This window comes from Microtus pennsylvanicus, chromosome 9 (genome assembly GCF_037038515.1).
Source record: "Microtus pennsylvanicus isolate mMicPen1 chromosome 9, mMicPen1.hap1, whole genome shotgun sequence".
Taxonomy (NCBI): Eukaryota; Metazoa; Chordata; class Mammalia; order Rodentia; family Cricetidae; genus Microtus; species Microtus pennsylvanicus.
This window is the reverse complement of record NC_134587.1, coordinates 47339891-47355070: the sequence shown is the minus strand read 5'-3', so window position 1 is coordinate 47355070 and position 15180 is coordinate 47339891. Positions and strand designations below refer to the sequence as shown.

Sequence of the window (15180 nt, the reverse complement as noted above, 5' to 3'; positions counted from 1 at the left end):
ACCCCCCTTGTGCCTGCCCTTGGAATGGATGTCTGGAGGGTCTCAGCGCCCCACTCCCACAGAGCCTATTGCTTCCAGGTCCCCAGGGAGGCACATTTTCAAGACTGGATCTTTTGTTTAGTTCTCCTATCCCACCAGGACCCTGCTTTGCACCCACTGCTGCGTGCATGCACGCCTCATGCTCACACCACCATCACCTCCATTCTGTTGAAGCCCATGTCCAAACCACTCAGCCCATGCATCATTTTAGTGCGCCTACATCTCTATGAAAAGGCCTTCATTTTTAAATGGTTTTTTTTTGTTTTTTTTTTTAATCTTTGCTCTAGAAGTATATCTGATTCCATTAGCTTAAACTTTTGCAAGCATTTTTAATCTCTTACAATGCAGGTCTCCACAAGGTAAGGCCTCAGGTCCCCGCCCTTTCCCTCTCACACCTGAGGTCCCCACTGTGCCTCCCAGACTTCAGTGGGTCCCCATGCCCAACAGGCACCATTCTCTCCACCCAGAGACGCCTACCAGCCTCTGCCCTTAGCCACTGTCCCTTGCCATATTTGAAATTTCTCTTCCTGGCTTCATCTTGACTTCAAGAGATAATATAGAAAACACAGCTGCCCATCACCTGGCAGCTGGCGCTGGGCTCTGATTGAGAGGTGGTTCCTAGGTTCAGCCTGGGACCCAGCTGAGCCTAAATGCCTCTTAAGTCTTTTCTGACAGGGCCCATGGGTTCCATCCACCCCCTCCCAGCTTCCACTGAACCCAGATGAGGGTTGGGGGATGGAGAATCGGGGAAAGAAGTCTCCAGGCTGCAGTAGGTGAGTGGCCTCACTGTCTTCTCTGCCTTCCCAGGATCCACGCACATTCTCACCCCACAGAAACTCCTGGACACGCTGAAGAAGCTGAATAAAACAGATGAAGAAATAAGCAGTTAAAAACATAAGCTGCCCCTCAAATCCTGGCTCCCTTCCCACAGTGCCCTGCAGCTCCCCAGCGCGACGCCTCGTTTGCTCTGCTGCCTCCCCAGCCCTGCACGCCCTGGCCACCCCGTTGCCACGCTGAGTTCTCCTGTGCGAAGACATTCTATCTTGTCCTTTGAAAAGCAAGAGAGTAATGTGTTGTTTTTTAAAAATGAGTATCTTCTGTACGTATCCCACAAGACGTTCCCATGCGAGCGCCACACTGCAGAAGGTCAGGACTCTAGACTGAGTGGACTCTCTCCTTATTTATGACCCCATGACTGTATATAGCCCTATGCCCTGTGCGCACATTGCTTGAGTTTAGAAAGGTAGATGTGTGGGTGTTTCTCAAAGCCTGTTTGGGCGCATTTCTGTTCTTGATGGGAATTGTAAGGTGTCTGTGCACCAGGTGGTCCACATTTCTCTCCCCAGTCCCTGCTCACCACCTGTTCTCAGGCACAGAGGCTGGAAATGTCGGTGAGCAGACACCTCCAGAGGCCAGCATGAAACAGGCCTCTTTGCCTGGTGTTGCAGCTGGGGGGAGGGGGACTTAGGATGTTCACAGGAAGCCAGTCTGGGTGCCAGCCAGTGTTGTTGCCAGAGCCTGGCACTACTCCCCTGACCTGTGTCCACAGTGCTGTACCCTGAGTTAAGTCCTCCAACCTAGCTCAGCATGCCTTGCACCCTCAGTTCCTCAAGAGAGGAGTTAGGCACAACCAGCCGCCTTCTTTCCTCAGGCTTCACTTGAATGGGGTCAGCCTGGATAGAGGTCAAGGGTCAGGAATGGACTGGAAGATGTGGGTGTGGTACTCTGATCAAAGGGTGCTTTGCTAGAGAAAGGATTGTAGGTAGGTCTGAGGAATGGGGGCACCGTTGATGGTGTCTCCACTCTGCAAGTGACCAGTCAGAGTATCCTGAGTTTAAGATAGCTCATCAATCATAATTTTGTGTAATGTACAGTCATATGTCATTGTGGTTGTATGAGAAAAATGATCATTTTATTCTTTATATTGAAATCATCGCTGTATAAAACCTAGCTAGCTATAAAGCAGAAATTGCAGAAGCAGATGCTGGAAGGATGGTTTTCATCCTCAGGACGCAGCAGCTCGCTGAGCGCCTCTCGCTGTGCTGCTGCAGTCGTGAAACACAGACAGTGGAAGTCACAAAAACGTCCCAGCCCAGCCCCCTCCCGCAGACTTGTGTGTATTATTGTGTCTCGTGCTGTCTTGGCAGATGTGGTGACCTGTGCTCTCTCCCCTCTCATGAGTTCGGCCCCGCCCCGCCCTTCTCCCTCCAGTAACCTTCCTTAGGACCAACCCTAGCACTGGTTGATTTCTCCTGGAGCCGCTTCTCTGTCCCTTCCCCCGGTCAAGCAATGCTCATGCTTCAGGACCTTGTTTGTCGAACGTGGAGTTTCCTTTATGTTATTTATATAAATAATTTCTCAAAAGGATATTTAAAAAAAGCTAGTCTGTCTTGAAACTTGTTAACTTGAAACTCTCGAATCTCAGTGTTTAGAGTATGGAAGCGCAGCCGTGTACCACTCTGTACTGTCCTGTACCGCAGCATTTGAGTTAATAAAGACATCAGCGCTCACCATGGTGCCCGGGCCGCCTGAAGCTGGTTTTACCTTGGGGAGAACAGAGGCCGGCCACCCCACAGCTGTGGTGTGGGGGGTCCTGGATCCAGGGGATTGTGACTTGCATCACAGCACATCGTACCTCCTCCCTATTGGGGACAACACGTGTATCTAGCCTCAGGCAGGAAGGCAGTGCTGCCTCCGTTGGTATAGTAACAGTCACCTTTAGTCCCAGCACTTGGGAGCCAGAGGCAGGGGGGATCTCTTGAGTTCAGCCAGCCAGATCTACATAAGTTCCAGATCTACAGAGTTCCAGGTCAAGTCCGGCCAAGGCAACAGTGAGATACTGTCTCAAATGAACAAGTAAAAATAAATAAGGCCTGCCTAGATGTGAGAGGAGCTGCTCTTCAGCCTGTTCCTTTCTAGAACGCCTCTGTCTCAGACACTGCAGGACCCGGTCCCAACTTGAGTGGAGGTCCCAGTGCATTTAGAGCACTGACATGTCCCTCCATTGATGTCACTGCCCCTGCCCCCGCCCCCGCCCCCGCCCCCGCCCACATGTAGAAAGTGTTTCCTCCAGTTTGGAAGCTGGGTGTCCTGTGACCTGGGGAGTCTGCTATGAGGCTGGCTGGCCCAGAGGGGAGTAGACACCAGGTCAACATTACCCATAAACCGAGGACTGGGGCACAGAGTCGTGGGCTCATTAAATGCTCTCTGCTGAGGTATGGATATGGCTTGTCCCTAGACATTCATGTGCTGGGAGCTTGACTCTCAGGTGGCAGTCCTGGCAAAGATGGAGGGAAATGACTGGGTTGCCGAGGGTACTGGGTTCTTGCCAGAGGGCTGTTCTGTAGTCAAGCCTGGCCTCTTCCTGCCTCCGCCTCCGAGTCTCTCAGTGGACCCTGCTCACACCTCCAGGCATCAGCCATCAAGTGCGAGGCCCTGGACCTCCATCAGCAGCTGGCTGTGCCAGCCCCAGGGGCACAGGCTTACCACCCCTGCTGTTGAAGAAGCTGAGAGAGAAGAAATTTTCATTCTAGGACTGCCTAGACTACAGAGCAAGGTCAAAGTCAGCCTTAGTGAGACCCTCTTTCAAGACTGAAAGATAAGAACTTGAAAGTTGTGTCCGAAGCCAGCCAGAACATTAGCCTGGTGTGTGAGGCTTCATCCTAGCACCACAAACCACAGTGAAAGGCAGCTAATTAGTGCCGGGAAGCCGGCCCCACAGTTAGGAACACTCATTCAGAGGGCTGGAGTTGGAGTCCCAGCACCCACAGGTGAGTCAACACTTCCTGTAACTCCAGTTCCAGGGATCTGATCCCTCTTCTGGCATCCGTCAGCACTGCGCATAGACATGCAGGCAAAACATCCATATACACAAAAATAAATCTTTTTAAGCCAACTACATAAACACCTGTATACATTATCTTGCCTGGGTAACAGAAAATGATACCTTCACTGCAGGGAAGAATGTATCAACTTAAGGCTACTTTGTAGATCTTGCATATGTACCAAGTATTTTTGCCCAGGGTGGTGGAGGTAGGGGAGCAGACTAGGCAACAACTACCCACGTCTCTAAGGTCCCAATGACAAACCCAAGTTTGATTCTACCAAAGGTCCCTCCCCCCCCCGGCCGCCGCCGGGGAACCAGGGAGTTTGTTGGGCATACTCGCAGAGCCTGAGTCCGAGGTCACAAACAGGAGCGTGGGGAAACCCAAAGCAGCCTCACCGGAAATGAGATGGATGACCTCCAAGACTACAGAGATGGAGCCCCCTGCCTAGCCTTCCTTGGCCTATCTATGCTAGCCCCTTCCCAAGATCCTGAGGCCACGTGCAGTTAGGGCAGAATTACGTACAGCTGCTGGGGGGGATGGTTGGCAGCACAGGTGGGTCCGGTGACCCCCATCTCCTCCTGTGAGGGAAGGTCAACAGTCAATGAGCTCAGCTAAAATGATCTTTGCAAGCAGGCCTGAAATGGAGGCAGTTTGGCTTGAAGGACAGTCCATGGCACATCCCACCAGCTCCAGCAAGACTTGCCTTACAGGCAGTGATGAAGACAGCGCCGCAATCATGCCAGGCCTCTCCTAGGCATGTTTTAGCTGGGTCCTTGGTCCCTGCTGCTTCACAGGTGAGGAAGCTGAAGCTTGGGGGAATACAGTGTTTCACAATGTTCGCTCCTAGAAGACTTCAGCCAGCCAGTATGTCCTGACAGCAGAGTGCCTGGAATAAGATCAAGGGACTTGAACTCTACACGGAGTAACTGTAGCAGCAGAGTAAATACTGTTTATTCCTTCTCCCAGGGTCACCTGTCCCCTCACAATGGGAATGGCTCTTTAGCCTCTTTCTGCTGGATTTCAGGGCCGCTGTTCTCATGTCGTTGTGTGCATGTGTACTGGCGTGCAGGAGGCGCTCAGAGAGCCCCTTCAAGGAGTCCCTTTTCCTCCACCGGGGTTCTGGGCACAGAAAGCTCATATATGCTTTACCGAGCAAATTGTTGGCCCATGTTTTCTTATTTTGAGACACAGCCTCTCAACTCAGCCCAGGCTGACCTTGAACTTGTGTTCCCCCTGCCTTCACCCCTCAAGCCGCTAAGATCACAGGTGTGCATGTCCACACTTGGCTACTCTCTTGTGTTTTCTGTTTTGGTTTTTTCCCCCTGACTTCCCTTGGCCCAGGCTTTTTTTCATTCCTCTCCACCCTGATCCCACCAGGCTGTGTCCTGCCGCAACCCTAGTCCCCAGCATCCCAGGGCTCAGAGGGAGCCTCGGTCACTCCTCCAAAAGCTGGAGTGTATCTTCAACACTGCAGCAAGCCAAAGCACGAGCCACCAGCCCAGTAACCCCGGAATCCAGGCCATGAGTTGTGGCTGCTCCCTGTCCTTCCAGGTGCCCAGCTGTGTATGACACCAGGCGTTCACTCCCATGGAGTCAGAATGACCGTGGCTGAGTGGAATCCCCTCTAGTCCTCTGCTTATGATGGATGGTCCCTCCTGTAACATCCCCAAAGTTGAGCCCCCCTCATAGTGAACCCACTAAGTCTCAGTCATCACTGAAGATGACGGGCCCAGACATGCCTGGGGACTAAAGAGCAGACAAACACGAACTGAAAAGAGCCCGATGTGACTGATAAGATGGCTCCGTGCTGAAAGGACAGAGACCCGAGGGGCCAGTAGGGCATCTGCTAGCTGGATACCTACTGTCCCCAGTCTCATGCTTGCATGCTGTCTCCTTGACTCCAGGGGCTTTCCCTCCCTATCACAGCACAGCCAAGACCAAAGCTACAGAAGGAACTTCATCTGCCTGGGTGGGGTAGCAGCGAACAGATACACCCTGCCACTAAACTTTAAGGATATCCCAAGACTTCAGCCTTGGAGCTTCCACTAGAAGATGCCTTGTGGCTGTGCCACTAAAGGATTGGCAGGATGGTCTAGGGGAGGCGCTTCCGAGCACGGGGCCCAGTGATTGAGTCTTCTGGTCCTTGCTAAGAGTCTATGAAGAGGTTCCACCTGGCTAGACCTCCAACTTCTGATTACCCAAAGTCTCAAAGTGACAGGCTAGTGATTTCTAGGGCTCTTGATGGCTGTAATGAATATACCACATTGTTTCCATTTGGGGGAAGGAAAGGTCTTCATGGAAAACAAACTTGTACCCACGAGCCTGGCACCCTGCTCTGAAAGGCCAGGCCCTGAACAGATACAGGCTCCCTGCCCCCAAGAGGACAGTGCCCCTTTAAAACCCAGTCTCCCTCCATGAGGCTGTTGCTATGTATAGATCCAACTTCCTTAGCAACCACCTGGCTTCTTAAAGGGGACTTGGAAACAGCGATTGCCATCGGCCATGGCTCCTAAAAAGAAGCTGAACAAAGGCGGCAAAGAGTTTGAGGGCAAGAAGAGGAAATGGGGCAAGAAGGACACGAGTGCAGGCCAGAAGTCTGGGGAGTCCACCCTGGTGGAGGAGCTGAAGGAATTCTACCACAAACAGATCCAAGACCTGGAGGACCGGCTGGCCCGGTGGGTGGGTGGCAGGGATGCTAGTGTGCCAGGCCAGAAGCCCACACAGGCTCAGACGGGGCCTTAAATTTGGGTTCTGGCCTCAAGTAAACAGGTACCACCTTAGAAGGTGAACGGATCTCCCCACCCCTTCTCAGCTCCAGAGCTTAGCTTGTACACGTTAATAAGTGTCTCTGTCCCAGGTAACCCCCTCAGCCCCTACCTCAGCAGGATGGGAACTTTTTGATTGATTGGCTTTTGCTTTTTTGAGACAGGGTTTCTCTGTGTAGCCGTGGCTGTTTTGACACTTCCTCTGTAGACCGAGCTGGCCTCAAACTCAACGAGATCCGTCCACCTTTGCCTCCCAAGGGCCGGTTCAGAAAGGATCTTAAGCATTTGTAGTTTAATTAGTGAAATAAATTAGAAATGGCTCCCCCTGGTGGCCAAGGAGGTCACTCATTTCCTCTTTCTTTATGCCAAGATCCAGTGTGTTTGTTTCTCTAGGCTGGGGCTGTTTCCCTACGCGTATTTGTTTTATAGACAGGGTCTTATTCTATAGCCCAGGGTAGCCTTGAACTCATGTTAATCCGCCTGCCTTAGCCTCCCACAAGTTGAGGTTACAACTGTGAACCACTAAAGGGCCCTAAATGGGAACTAAAGGGGATTCTGGCTGGGCGGTGATGGGAGCACACCTTTAATCCCACACTTGGGAGGCAGAGGCAGGCGGGTCTCTGTGTTCAAGGCCAGTCTGGTCTACAGAGCTAGTTCCAGGACAGGCTCCAAAGCTACAGAGAGAAACGCTGTCTGGAAAAATCAAAAAAAAAGGGGGGGGGGGGGTTTCTACTTAAGGCTGAGTTTGTATGAAAGGACCCTCTTAATATTTAATAATAGACATTGCATTTGCTCATTTTGCTTACTTTAAAACTAGTTTTGGGGGCCGAAGAGATGGCTCAGTGGTTAAGAGCACTGACTGCTGTTCCAGAGGATCCGGGTTCAATTCCCAGCACCCACAACTGTCAGTATCTCCAAGATCTGATACCCTCATAGAAGGCAAAATACCAATGGAAATTAAACAAAAGTAAATAAATTTTTAAAAAAATCTAGTTTTTAGGGCTAGTGAGATTGCTCAGTGGCACCTGCCGCTCATCCCCAGGACTCAGATGGGGAACTAACTCCTGCATACAATGGCCACATGCATACACATACAAGTCAATAAATAAAATATAAGAATGTAAAAAATATAGCTTCTGCCATGCGGTGGTGGTGCACACCTTTAATCCTAGCACTCAAGAGGCAGAGGCAGATCTCTGAGTTCCAGAACAGCCAGGACTACACAGAGAAACCCTGTTTTGAACGCCCCCTCCCCAGAAAAAGCTACCTTGCTGACTATGAAGCTCCTGCTCCAGCGCCAGTCACGCTCCCACTTAGAAAGAAATGTAGGTGGCAGGGGAGATGGCTAAAGCACCTGCCTGCCATTCAAATGTGAAGGCTGGAATTTGAATCCTCAGCACCCATACAAATGAGTAGGTGTAATCCCAGTCCCTGGGAGGCAGAGATAAAGGGTCCCCTAGGAACGAACCAGCTAGACTGTGAACTGAGTTCTGGGTTCAAGTAGAAGACCCTGCTTCAATATATAAAAAGGAGAGCCTCACTTTCCTTATCTATAAAGTGGGTATAATTATCACAGCATCTGCATCCTTACATGTCATTGGGGATCTCAGCAAATGTCAACCTCTGACCTCCATACACACACACACACACACACGAATATGCATATATGCATGAATACCACACATCTGTAGTAAGTAAACATATAGGGAAAATACAAGAAGGCCGAGCTGTTCGTGATTGATGCTGCAGAAAAATCTCAGCTGGTACTGAGTCTATGCACTCGGGAAGCCCTCTGCTGTCTCCGTTTCCTTCCAGTCCCAGCAGAGAGCACAGCCAGATCCTGAGGCTCAGAGTCACTCCAGGAAGAGGAAGCAGGGTGACAGCCCTGGCCTCTCTGACTCCTGGGGAGGCTGAGTTTTCTCCCCACACAGGCACCCATACCCTAAAAACGCCTTGTACACAGAATTCATTCAGAAGACTTAGGAATACTTAAAACACTTAGGAATCAAACAACTCTCCAAATACTTTAATTCTCCCACTGAAACCAGTAAACACGGTATTCTTAAAAGGTACAAATGTCCCTTGACCTAACACAACAGATGGAACTGTATCAGGAAAAAGTTATTCGGTGCATAGTATCTGCCAAGCTGTTAGGTCCTGAGATAGAGGGGCAGGGGTGTCAAATGCAGAAGGGCTTAGCAAGCTTGAATGGGCTGATTGCAGGGAGAGGCATTATGGGTAAAAGCCTTAACTTCCAGGTCAGATTGGCTTGGGCTAAAGTTCTAGTCTTGTCGCTTTCTGGTTTCTTCATCTCCCGGCCTCAGTTTCCTAGTCTGTATTGCTGGGAACAAATGCAAACTTCCTGTGAACCAGACACAGGTGGGAACATCCGTTACCACTGTGAGCAGAGGGCAGGCTTAGTCCCCGGACTTACATTCAAGTGAGGTAACCAGGAGCAGTGGCGCACACCTTTAATCCCAGCACTCAGGAGGCAGAGGCAGAGGCAGGTGGATCTCTGTGAGTTCGAGGCCAACCTGGTCTACATGGTGAGTTCCAGGACAACCAGAACTATATAGTCTAAAAAAAAAATTGAGTGAGGTAATAAATATAAAATGCTGGCTGGGGAGATGGGCTCCCAGAAGCCTTGAAAAAAAGCCAGGCATGGCAGAGTCCCTTAAACTCTACTTCTGATGGGAGAGGACTGGTGGCTCTCTGGAGCTCACCGGCTCGCCAGCCTAGTCAAACTGTTACACTCTAGACTGAGTGAGTCTCGGCCTCAGAAACTAAAGGTGGAGGGCTATCAAAGAGACACTCAATAGCGACCAAGGGTTTCTGTGCACTCGCATGTGTCCGTAGGCACGCAAGCACGCACAGCCTAAGATTAAGGCCTCCAGGCATGAGGCTGCTTTCAGACCCTGCAAAGAGAAACTCCAAACGGCCCTTGATGGAAAGGAGGGTCTGGAAGAGCAGGTTCGATGGTGCCTGTGACCAGGCCTGGCAAGGCCTGACCCTGCATCTCCACCCCACCCCAGGTATCAGCGGAAGTGGGATGAGCTGGCTGTGCAGGAGAAGATCTTCCGCCAGGAGTTCGAGCAGCTGGCCAATAACAAGAAAGAGATCGTGGCCTTCCTCAAGCGCACGCTCAACCAGAGGGTGGATGAAATCACGGAACTCAATGACCAGCTGCAGAGCCTCCAGCTGGCAAAGGAGATGGAGAAAGATGCTTTCGAGGCACAGCTGGCCCAGGTGCGTCACGAATTCCAGGAGACCAAGGACCAGCTCACCACAGAGAACATCGCCCTTGGTGAGGGGACCAGGGGACCAGCCAGCACACCTGTGTGAATTGGCCACTGAGGGTTGCAAGGCCCAAAGCCACAGCTGTCACTGAGACGGGGCCTCACCTGGGGATTGGGGATAACAGCTTACAGCTACTTCAAACACTATCTGCCTTAACTGTCCATGCATTCCCAAGACCAGAAATGTCCCTTCCTCAGTCTGTAGATGAGGAGGCGCTTCAAAAAGATGGAGGGTCTTGCCTATGCCACCCACCCGGAAGGGGGCACTGAGACTTGTCTGCCTAGGTTCAGCTGCAGCGGTTACATGCCCACATTACTCTCCTGTGGGGAGGTATCTTGAGATGGGCTGAGCAAGGCTTGGGGGGGGGGGGGAGCACTCCAGAGAAAGACTATGTGTGTGCAGGGCCTGCTCCGTGCATGCAACCTAGTCCTGTTGGAACAGAAAGCAAGGTGGGGGGAGGGAAGACACAGACAAAGTTGAGACCTCAGAGGGTATAACTCATGATGCTCAGACGCTGCTCCTCACCAGCCTGTGGCCCTTGATGGGTAGGGGGAAAGCTGGCTGCCCTGGAAGAATTTCGGCTGCAGAAAGAGGAGCTCACAGAAAAGTACCAGGTGCTGGAGGAGCAGCTGCGGAAGCAGGAGAGCGAATACAAGGACTATGTGTACAACCTGGAGAAGAAGTCTGTGCTGGACAAGGACAGGTGGGCAGGCTGGGGACCTGCTGGGGTCCACACAGCAGTCTCCAGCTCTCACACTCTCTAGAAGGGCATCACACACTCCCCAGATTGTCCCCAAAACCCTGACCGGCCCCAGCCCTGAACAGTCTTGGTCACGTGTTGCTTTCCTTGCCTTTATTTAATAAGTGTGTTTCAATGGTTCAAATCCAAAGGCCCAGGGATTCCCTGAGGAAAAGACAGGGTTTCTCTGCATGTCTTTGGCTATCCTGAAACTCAGAGATCCACTTGCCTCTGCTTCCTAAGTGCTGGGATTAAAGGTGTGCGCCACCACACCTGACTATGCCTGGATACTTTTAGATTCTCACCCAGAAAGGGGGTAACAAGACGTATACCCATCTGCTTGACTTCCTTCCAATCCCACCCTCCCGGTCAGGGTAAGGAAAGAGATCATCCAACGTGTAAACCTGGTGGCCACTGAGTTCCGCAAAGTGGCCAACAACCAGATGTGGGAGACGACCAGGCGGGCCATCCTAGAGAACAACAGTGTGACTTTGCAGCTGTCCTGGGTGACCCAGCAAGGTATGAAGCTGCTTCAGGAGAATGAGCAGCTCAGGAGCATCAAGGATAAACTGTACCACCAGGTAGAGCTGCTGGAGAACACCCAAGAGATCATGGCCAGAAACAGCAAAGGCCATCAGAAGGTATGACCACCATGCCCGCATATGAAATGAGGGTGGACCCCATGCAGAGCCAAGTCATGAGGTGGGGAGGGTTTGCAGCAAGAGCTCAGGCTTTCCTTGTGAGGATGCTGGCCCTAGCTCTGGAGTCTGTTTGCCTTACACCCTCTATAACTGAGGGGAGTCCACTCTGTTATCCAGAGGTGGTGCAGGCCTGCTGCATCTCCAGGAGGGAGGGAGGGGAGGCCATCACAACCTACAAGCCCTGGGATCTAGGACCAGACACCTGCCCACTGCTGCAGGTCATCCTCATGTTGACGGAGAAGTGCCGCCAGCAGAAGCAGGGCACAGAGGAGGCAGAGCAGCTGCGCCTCCTGCTGTCCCAACTGGAACAGAACTTCCAGCAGCTACAGAACGACAACCAGACCCTGAGGTGAGTTGGGTGAAAGCCTGCCGGGGAATTCCCATTTATAGCCTCATGGTTTGGCCTATCAGACAAGCTGAAGACTGGATTTAGGGCCCAGGGAAGAGGTGGTGCCGGCCACTGCGGCAGATGGGGCCAGTTGTGGGCTTTTTCTTTTCCTGGACCAGGAGTGACAAGGACCAGCTAGAACAGCAGCTGAGGGAACAGCGGGCAGAGGTGAATCTGCTACAAGAGAAGCTGATTGAGGAAAAGAAGGTTCGGGCCAGCCTGGAAACAGTCCTGGCCCAGGCCACCTCGCTCCTACAGGACATTGTACAGGTGAGCAAGCGGAAGGAGACACCAAGAGGCCAGTGGACCAAGGACAGAAGTTGACCCCAAGAAATTTGGCCTTGGGGGCTAAGCTTGGGCCTCTTTCCTGAGAGATTCAAGGACTGACTCTTTTTCTGATTCTGGACCTCAAAGATCCATCCAAGAGTTGGCTCTGACCAGGCGGTGGTGGTTCACGCCTTTAATCCCAGCACTTGGAGGCAGAGGCAGGCAGATCTCTGAGTTCAAGGCCAGGCTGGTCTAGTTCCAGGACAGTCAGAGATACAAAGAGAAACCCTGCGGGGTGTGTGTGTGTGTGTGTGTGTGTGTGTGTGTGTGTGTGTGTCTAATCATACTGAGGAGGCTGAGGCAGAATTCCAAATTCAAGACCTGACTGGGCTACAGATTCAGTTCAAGGCCAGCCTGGGCAACTCAGTGTCCTAAAATAACAAGGCCAGGTATGGCAGTGCACACCCTTAATCCTAGCACTTGGGAGGGTGGGTATCTGGGCCACTGGTCTTTAACCATCTTACATCACACCAACAGATGCGAACAGATGCAGAGGACGGTGACTTTGACGTGGTGTTCCAACTGCAGCGCAAGGAGATGCTACAGCAATTGTTGGCTCTGCTCAGCTCAGCTGTGTTTTCAAAAGCACAGTTCAATGTGGGTTGCCACAAGGACCAGCAGCCCCAAGGCCCACCCAAAGAGAGGTGAGCAGATAACCCTGTGAGGGACTTAGCAGACCCTGGCTCTCCAATCTCTCAGATTCTCAGCCTCCTCTTGTGGAGATGGAGGTAATAACTCCAAGTTCCTTCCCACAGCCAACTCAGCACCCAGGTATCCAAGAAGGCGGCCACGTCCCTGCTACAGAAGCTCTCCGCCATCACAACCTACAAGCCCGGGGATCTAGGGCTAGTGCCTCGTCGGGTCCACATCCCACCCAACCCTCAGGACCTCAGGTTGCTCTCATATGTCACCAGAATGGGGATCTGCCAGTTACAGAACACTAATGAGGTAGGAGGAGTGCCAGGGACCCTGGGGAAGGACCCTGGGGACAGCAAGCTAACAGCTGGCCCTAGTTTTTCCATGCTGTAGCTGGGTGGCTTCAGGGACATGGTGGGACCTTGCTGATCCTCCCCACCTATAAAATGGCCTGACGAAAACAGGCTAAGGCATACCTATGCTACCACTGGGAAAGGGTTTGCGGGACCCTTCTGTCCCCACCCCATTGGTAAGGAATGGGTTAAGGGCTTGGTCCCTGGCCCCCAGGAGACTGCAGATTTCAAGCAAGCATCTTTTAATCTCACAGAGCTATCCATCTGGCGCTCTCAAAAGATTCAGAAAGTTGACCCTTCCTAAGCCTTTCCTACACCGTAAGTAGCGCATGGAGAGACCAAGCCACCGCAGAAACAGATTGTGGTGGCCAGTGTCCCTCTTTCAATCTGCAAGTGACCTGGGGCAACCCAGAAGTTATATAAACAGTGGGTACCACAAGTGTTGTGGCAGTCCTGTGGCTGTGTCTGGGCTTCGGGGCATCGGCAGGCAGTCAAACAGGCAGATATGTCCACTGGTCTCAGAGGCTCGATGGTGGCCCCTGGCTTCGAGCACGGATGTGGTCCAGAAGCAGGTCGGTGGCCTGATCCAGCAAGGGGGACAGTAGCTCCTGCTCCTCAGGGGAGAAGCAGCCCAGGACGTGGGCTTGCACCATACTAGGGTGTGTGGGGCGCCCGATGCCTACCCGAAGCCTCAGCATTGCCTGTGGGGTGCCAGAGGAATGAGGGGGCCTTGGTGACGTACACTGGGGAGCCCATGCTGGCCACCCCCACCCAGGGCAGGGCAGAGGGGTAGACTCACACTGGAGTTCAGACAGCTAATGCAGGAACGGACTCCATTGTGGCCCCTTGGAGGGATTTGAGGAGCAGTTAGTATTTGCTGAGGCAGCCCCCTTCCCTTGCCCAGGCCTCCAGCAGAGATAGGCTCAGCAACCCTACTCCACCCCAACAGAGGCCAGCATCCCTACCCAAACCTGAGCACAGGTGAGCCTCACCTTGCGCTGCCCCCTAGCTTCAGAGCCAGCTTTCCCAGAGGCTTGTCAAGTTCATCATGCACCAGATAGATCTCCTCCGCAGTCAGTCCAAACAGCTCCGCTTGGCACACGGAAACACCCTAGTTATTGCCTATCTGCTCAGAGGGACTACTACAACGACCCCCACGTAGAAACAGGCTTCCAAGTCCTCAACATAGTAAGCGGGGCTCACCAGGCACTTGTCACAGTTGAAACCTCTCTCTGCTCTCTGTGCCCTCTTACCCATGAAGCCCACAACTCACCAGCTTGGGCCACGCTGCGCCCGTTGACATTCATGAGGCGCCGTGGCCGGAGCAGTACCAGCTGGGCATCCCCAAACGGGGCCAAGGCGAGGTCAGCAGCGCAGCGAGAGTCACGAGCCCAGCTCTCCGCCACTCCTAGTCGCCGCGCTATTTGCCCCAGCACCGCCATGCCCACGCTGTGCCGTGTGCCAGGCATTCCATGGTTCCCCAGGCCAGCCACCTGCAGGCAACACCATAGAAAACAGATCGGATAATCTAACATAGGGCCCTAAACAGTGGTCAGGAAACAGAGAAGAGAGCTAGGGTCAGGAAGGAGCGTTTAAGGGCCTGGGAACTCCTGGAGGCCCCACAAAACTGGGGGTGCCGCACCCCTGGTGCGGAGGCAGAACTCCTAAAAGTTTGGAGTCAGTCAATACTGCCGGTCACCTATTTAACTAAGAAGAAAAACTGACAAGAAGTTCGGCAAGATGGTTCAGAAGATAGTGCACTTGCTGTCCTGACAACCTAGGTTCAATCCCCGGGACCCAACTCCCAAGTTGCCCTCTGACAGCCATACGGCACTTGCACGCACGAATAAATGTGACCTGAAATTTTACATGTTAAAAAAGGGGGCGGCTGACAAGGAACACAGTGGGGCAGCATCGGAGCCGGGGCACCCACGCCCCACTCACCAGCCACCGCTTCCCGGGGAACCGAGCCTCCGAAACGCACTGTCTCAAAGCCCAGCTCCGCCGCATCCCGGAGCGAAAAAGGCCGGACCGCAACATGCCGCCCCAATTCACGGCCAGGACCCCGCCCCTTGACGTCAGGCAGTCCTAAGCCAATAGCATCGCCG

General features: G+C 52.7%; 3 protein-coding genes across 8 annotated transcripts in view; 2 read left to right on the top strand and 1 right to left on the bottom strand.

The window, feature by feature from the left end:
* Stxbp1 (syntaxin binding protein 1) overlaps nucleotides 1–2549 on the top strand; it is a 62074-nt gene extending 59525 nt beyond the window's left edge. For both annotated transcript variants that reach the window (XM_075985888.1, XM_075985889.1), the window contains one exon: nucleotides 847–2549. Coding sequence is in view for 1 of the 2 variants with exons in the window: in XM_075985889.1 (XP_075842004.1) it covers nucleotides 847–929 (83 nt within the window). In the remaining variant the exon portion in view is untranslated. The remainder of the gene's footprint in view (nucleotides 1–846) is intronic.
* On the bottom strand, nucleotides 342–15132 carry Ptrh1 (peptidyl-tRNA hydrolase 1 homolog). 5 transcript variants are annotated; one of them, XM_075985892.1, is made up of 6 exons: nucleotides 15017–15132; nucleotides 14346–14565; nucleotides 14065–14164; nucleotides 13872–13917; nucleotides 13507–13773; nucleotides 790–896 (listed from the first exon to the last, which is right to left on the bottom strand). In XM_075985892.1, exons 1-5 carry the CDS (start codon nucleotides 15110–15112, stop codon nucleotides 13591–13593), a joined length of 645 nt encoding a protein of 214 aa, XP_075842007.1. In that variant the 5' UTR covers nucleotides 15113–15132; the 3' UTR covers nucleotides 790–896; nucleotides 13507–13590. The 5 variants fall into 5 exon arrangements, with proteins under 5 accessions (XP_075842005.1, XP_075842007.1, XP_075842008.1 ...); XM_075985893.1 differs by lacking the exon at nucleotides 790–896 and adding an exon at nucleotides 4620–4752; XM_075985891.1 differs by lacking the exon at nucleotides 790–896 and adding an exon at nucleotides 8629–8993.
* Nucleotides 6369–13398, top strand: Cfap157 (cilia and flagella associated protein 157). The gene is made up of 9 exons (XM_075984359.1): nucleotides 6369–6541; nucleotides 9664–9935; nucleotides 10478–10631; nucleotides 11041–11308; nucleotides 11587–11717; nucleotides 11876–12026; nucleotides 12561–12727; nucleotides 12839–13031; nucleotides 13327–13398. The coding sequence occupies exons 1-9, from the start codon at nucleotides 6369–6371 to the stop codon at nucleotides 13396–13398; spliced, it is 1581 nt and encodes a 526-aa protein (XP_075840474.1).
* Nucleotides 15133–15180: the final 48 nt, after the last annotated feature.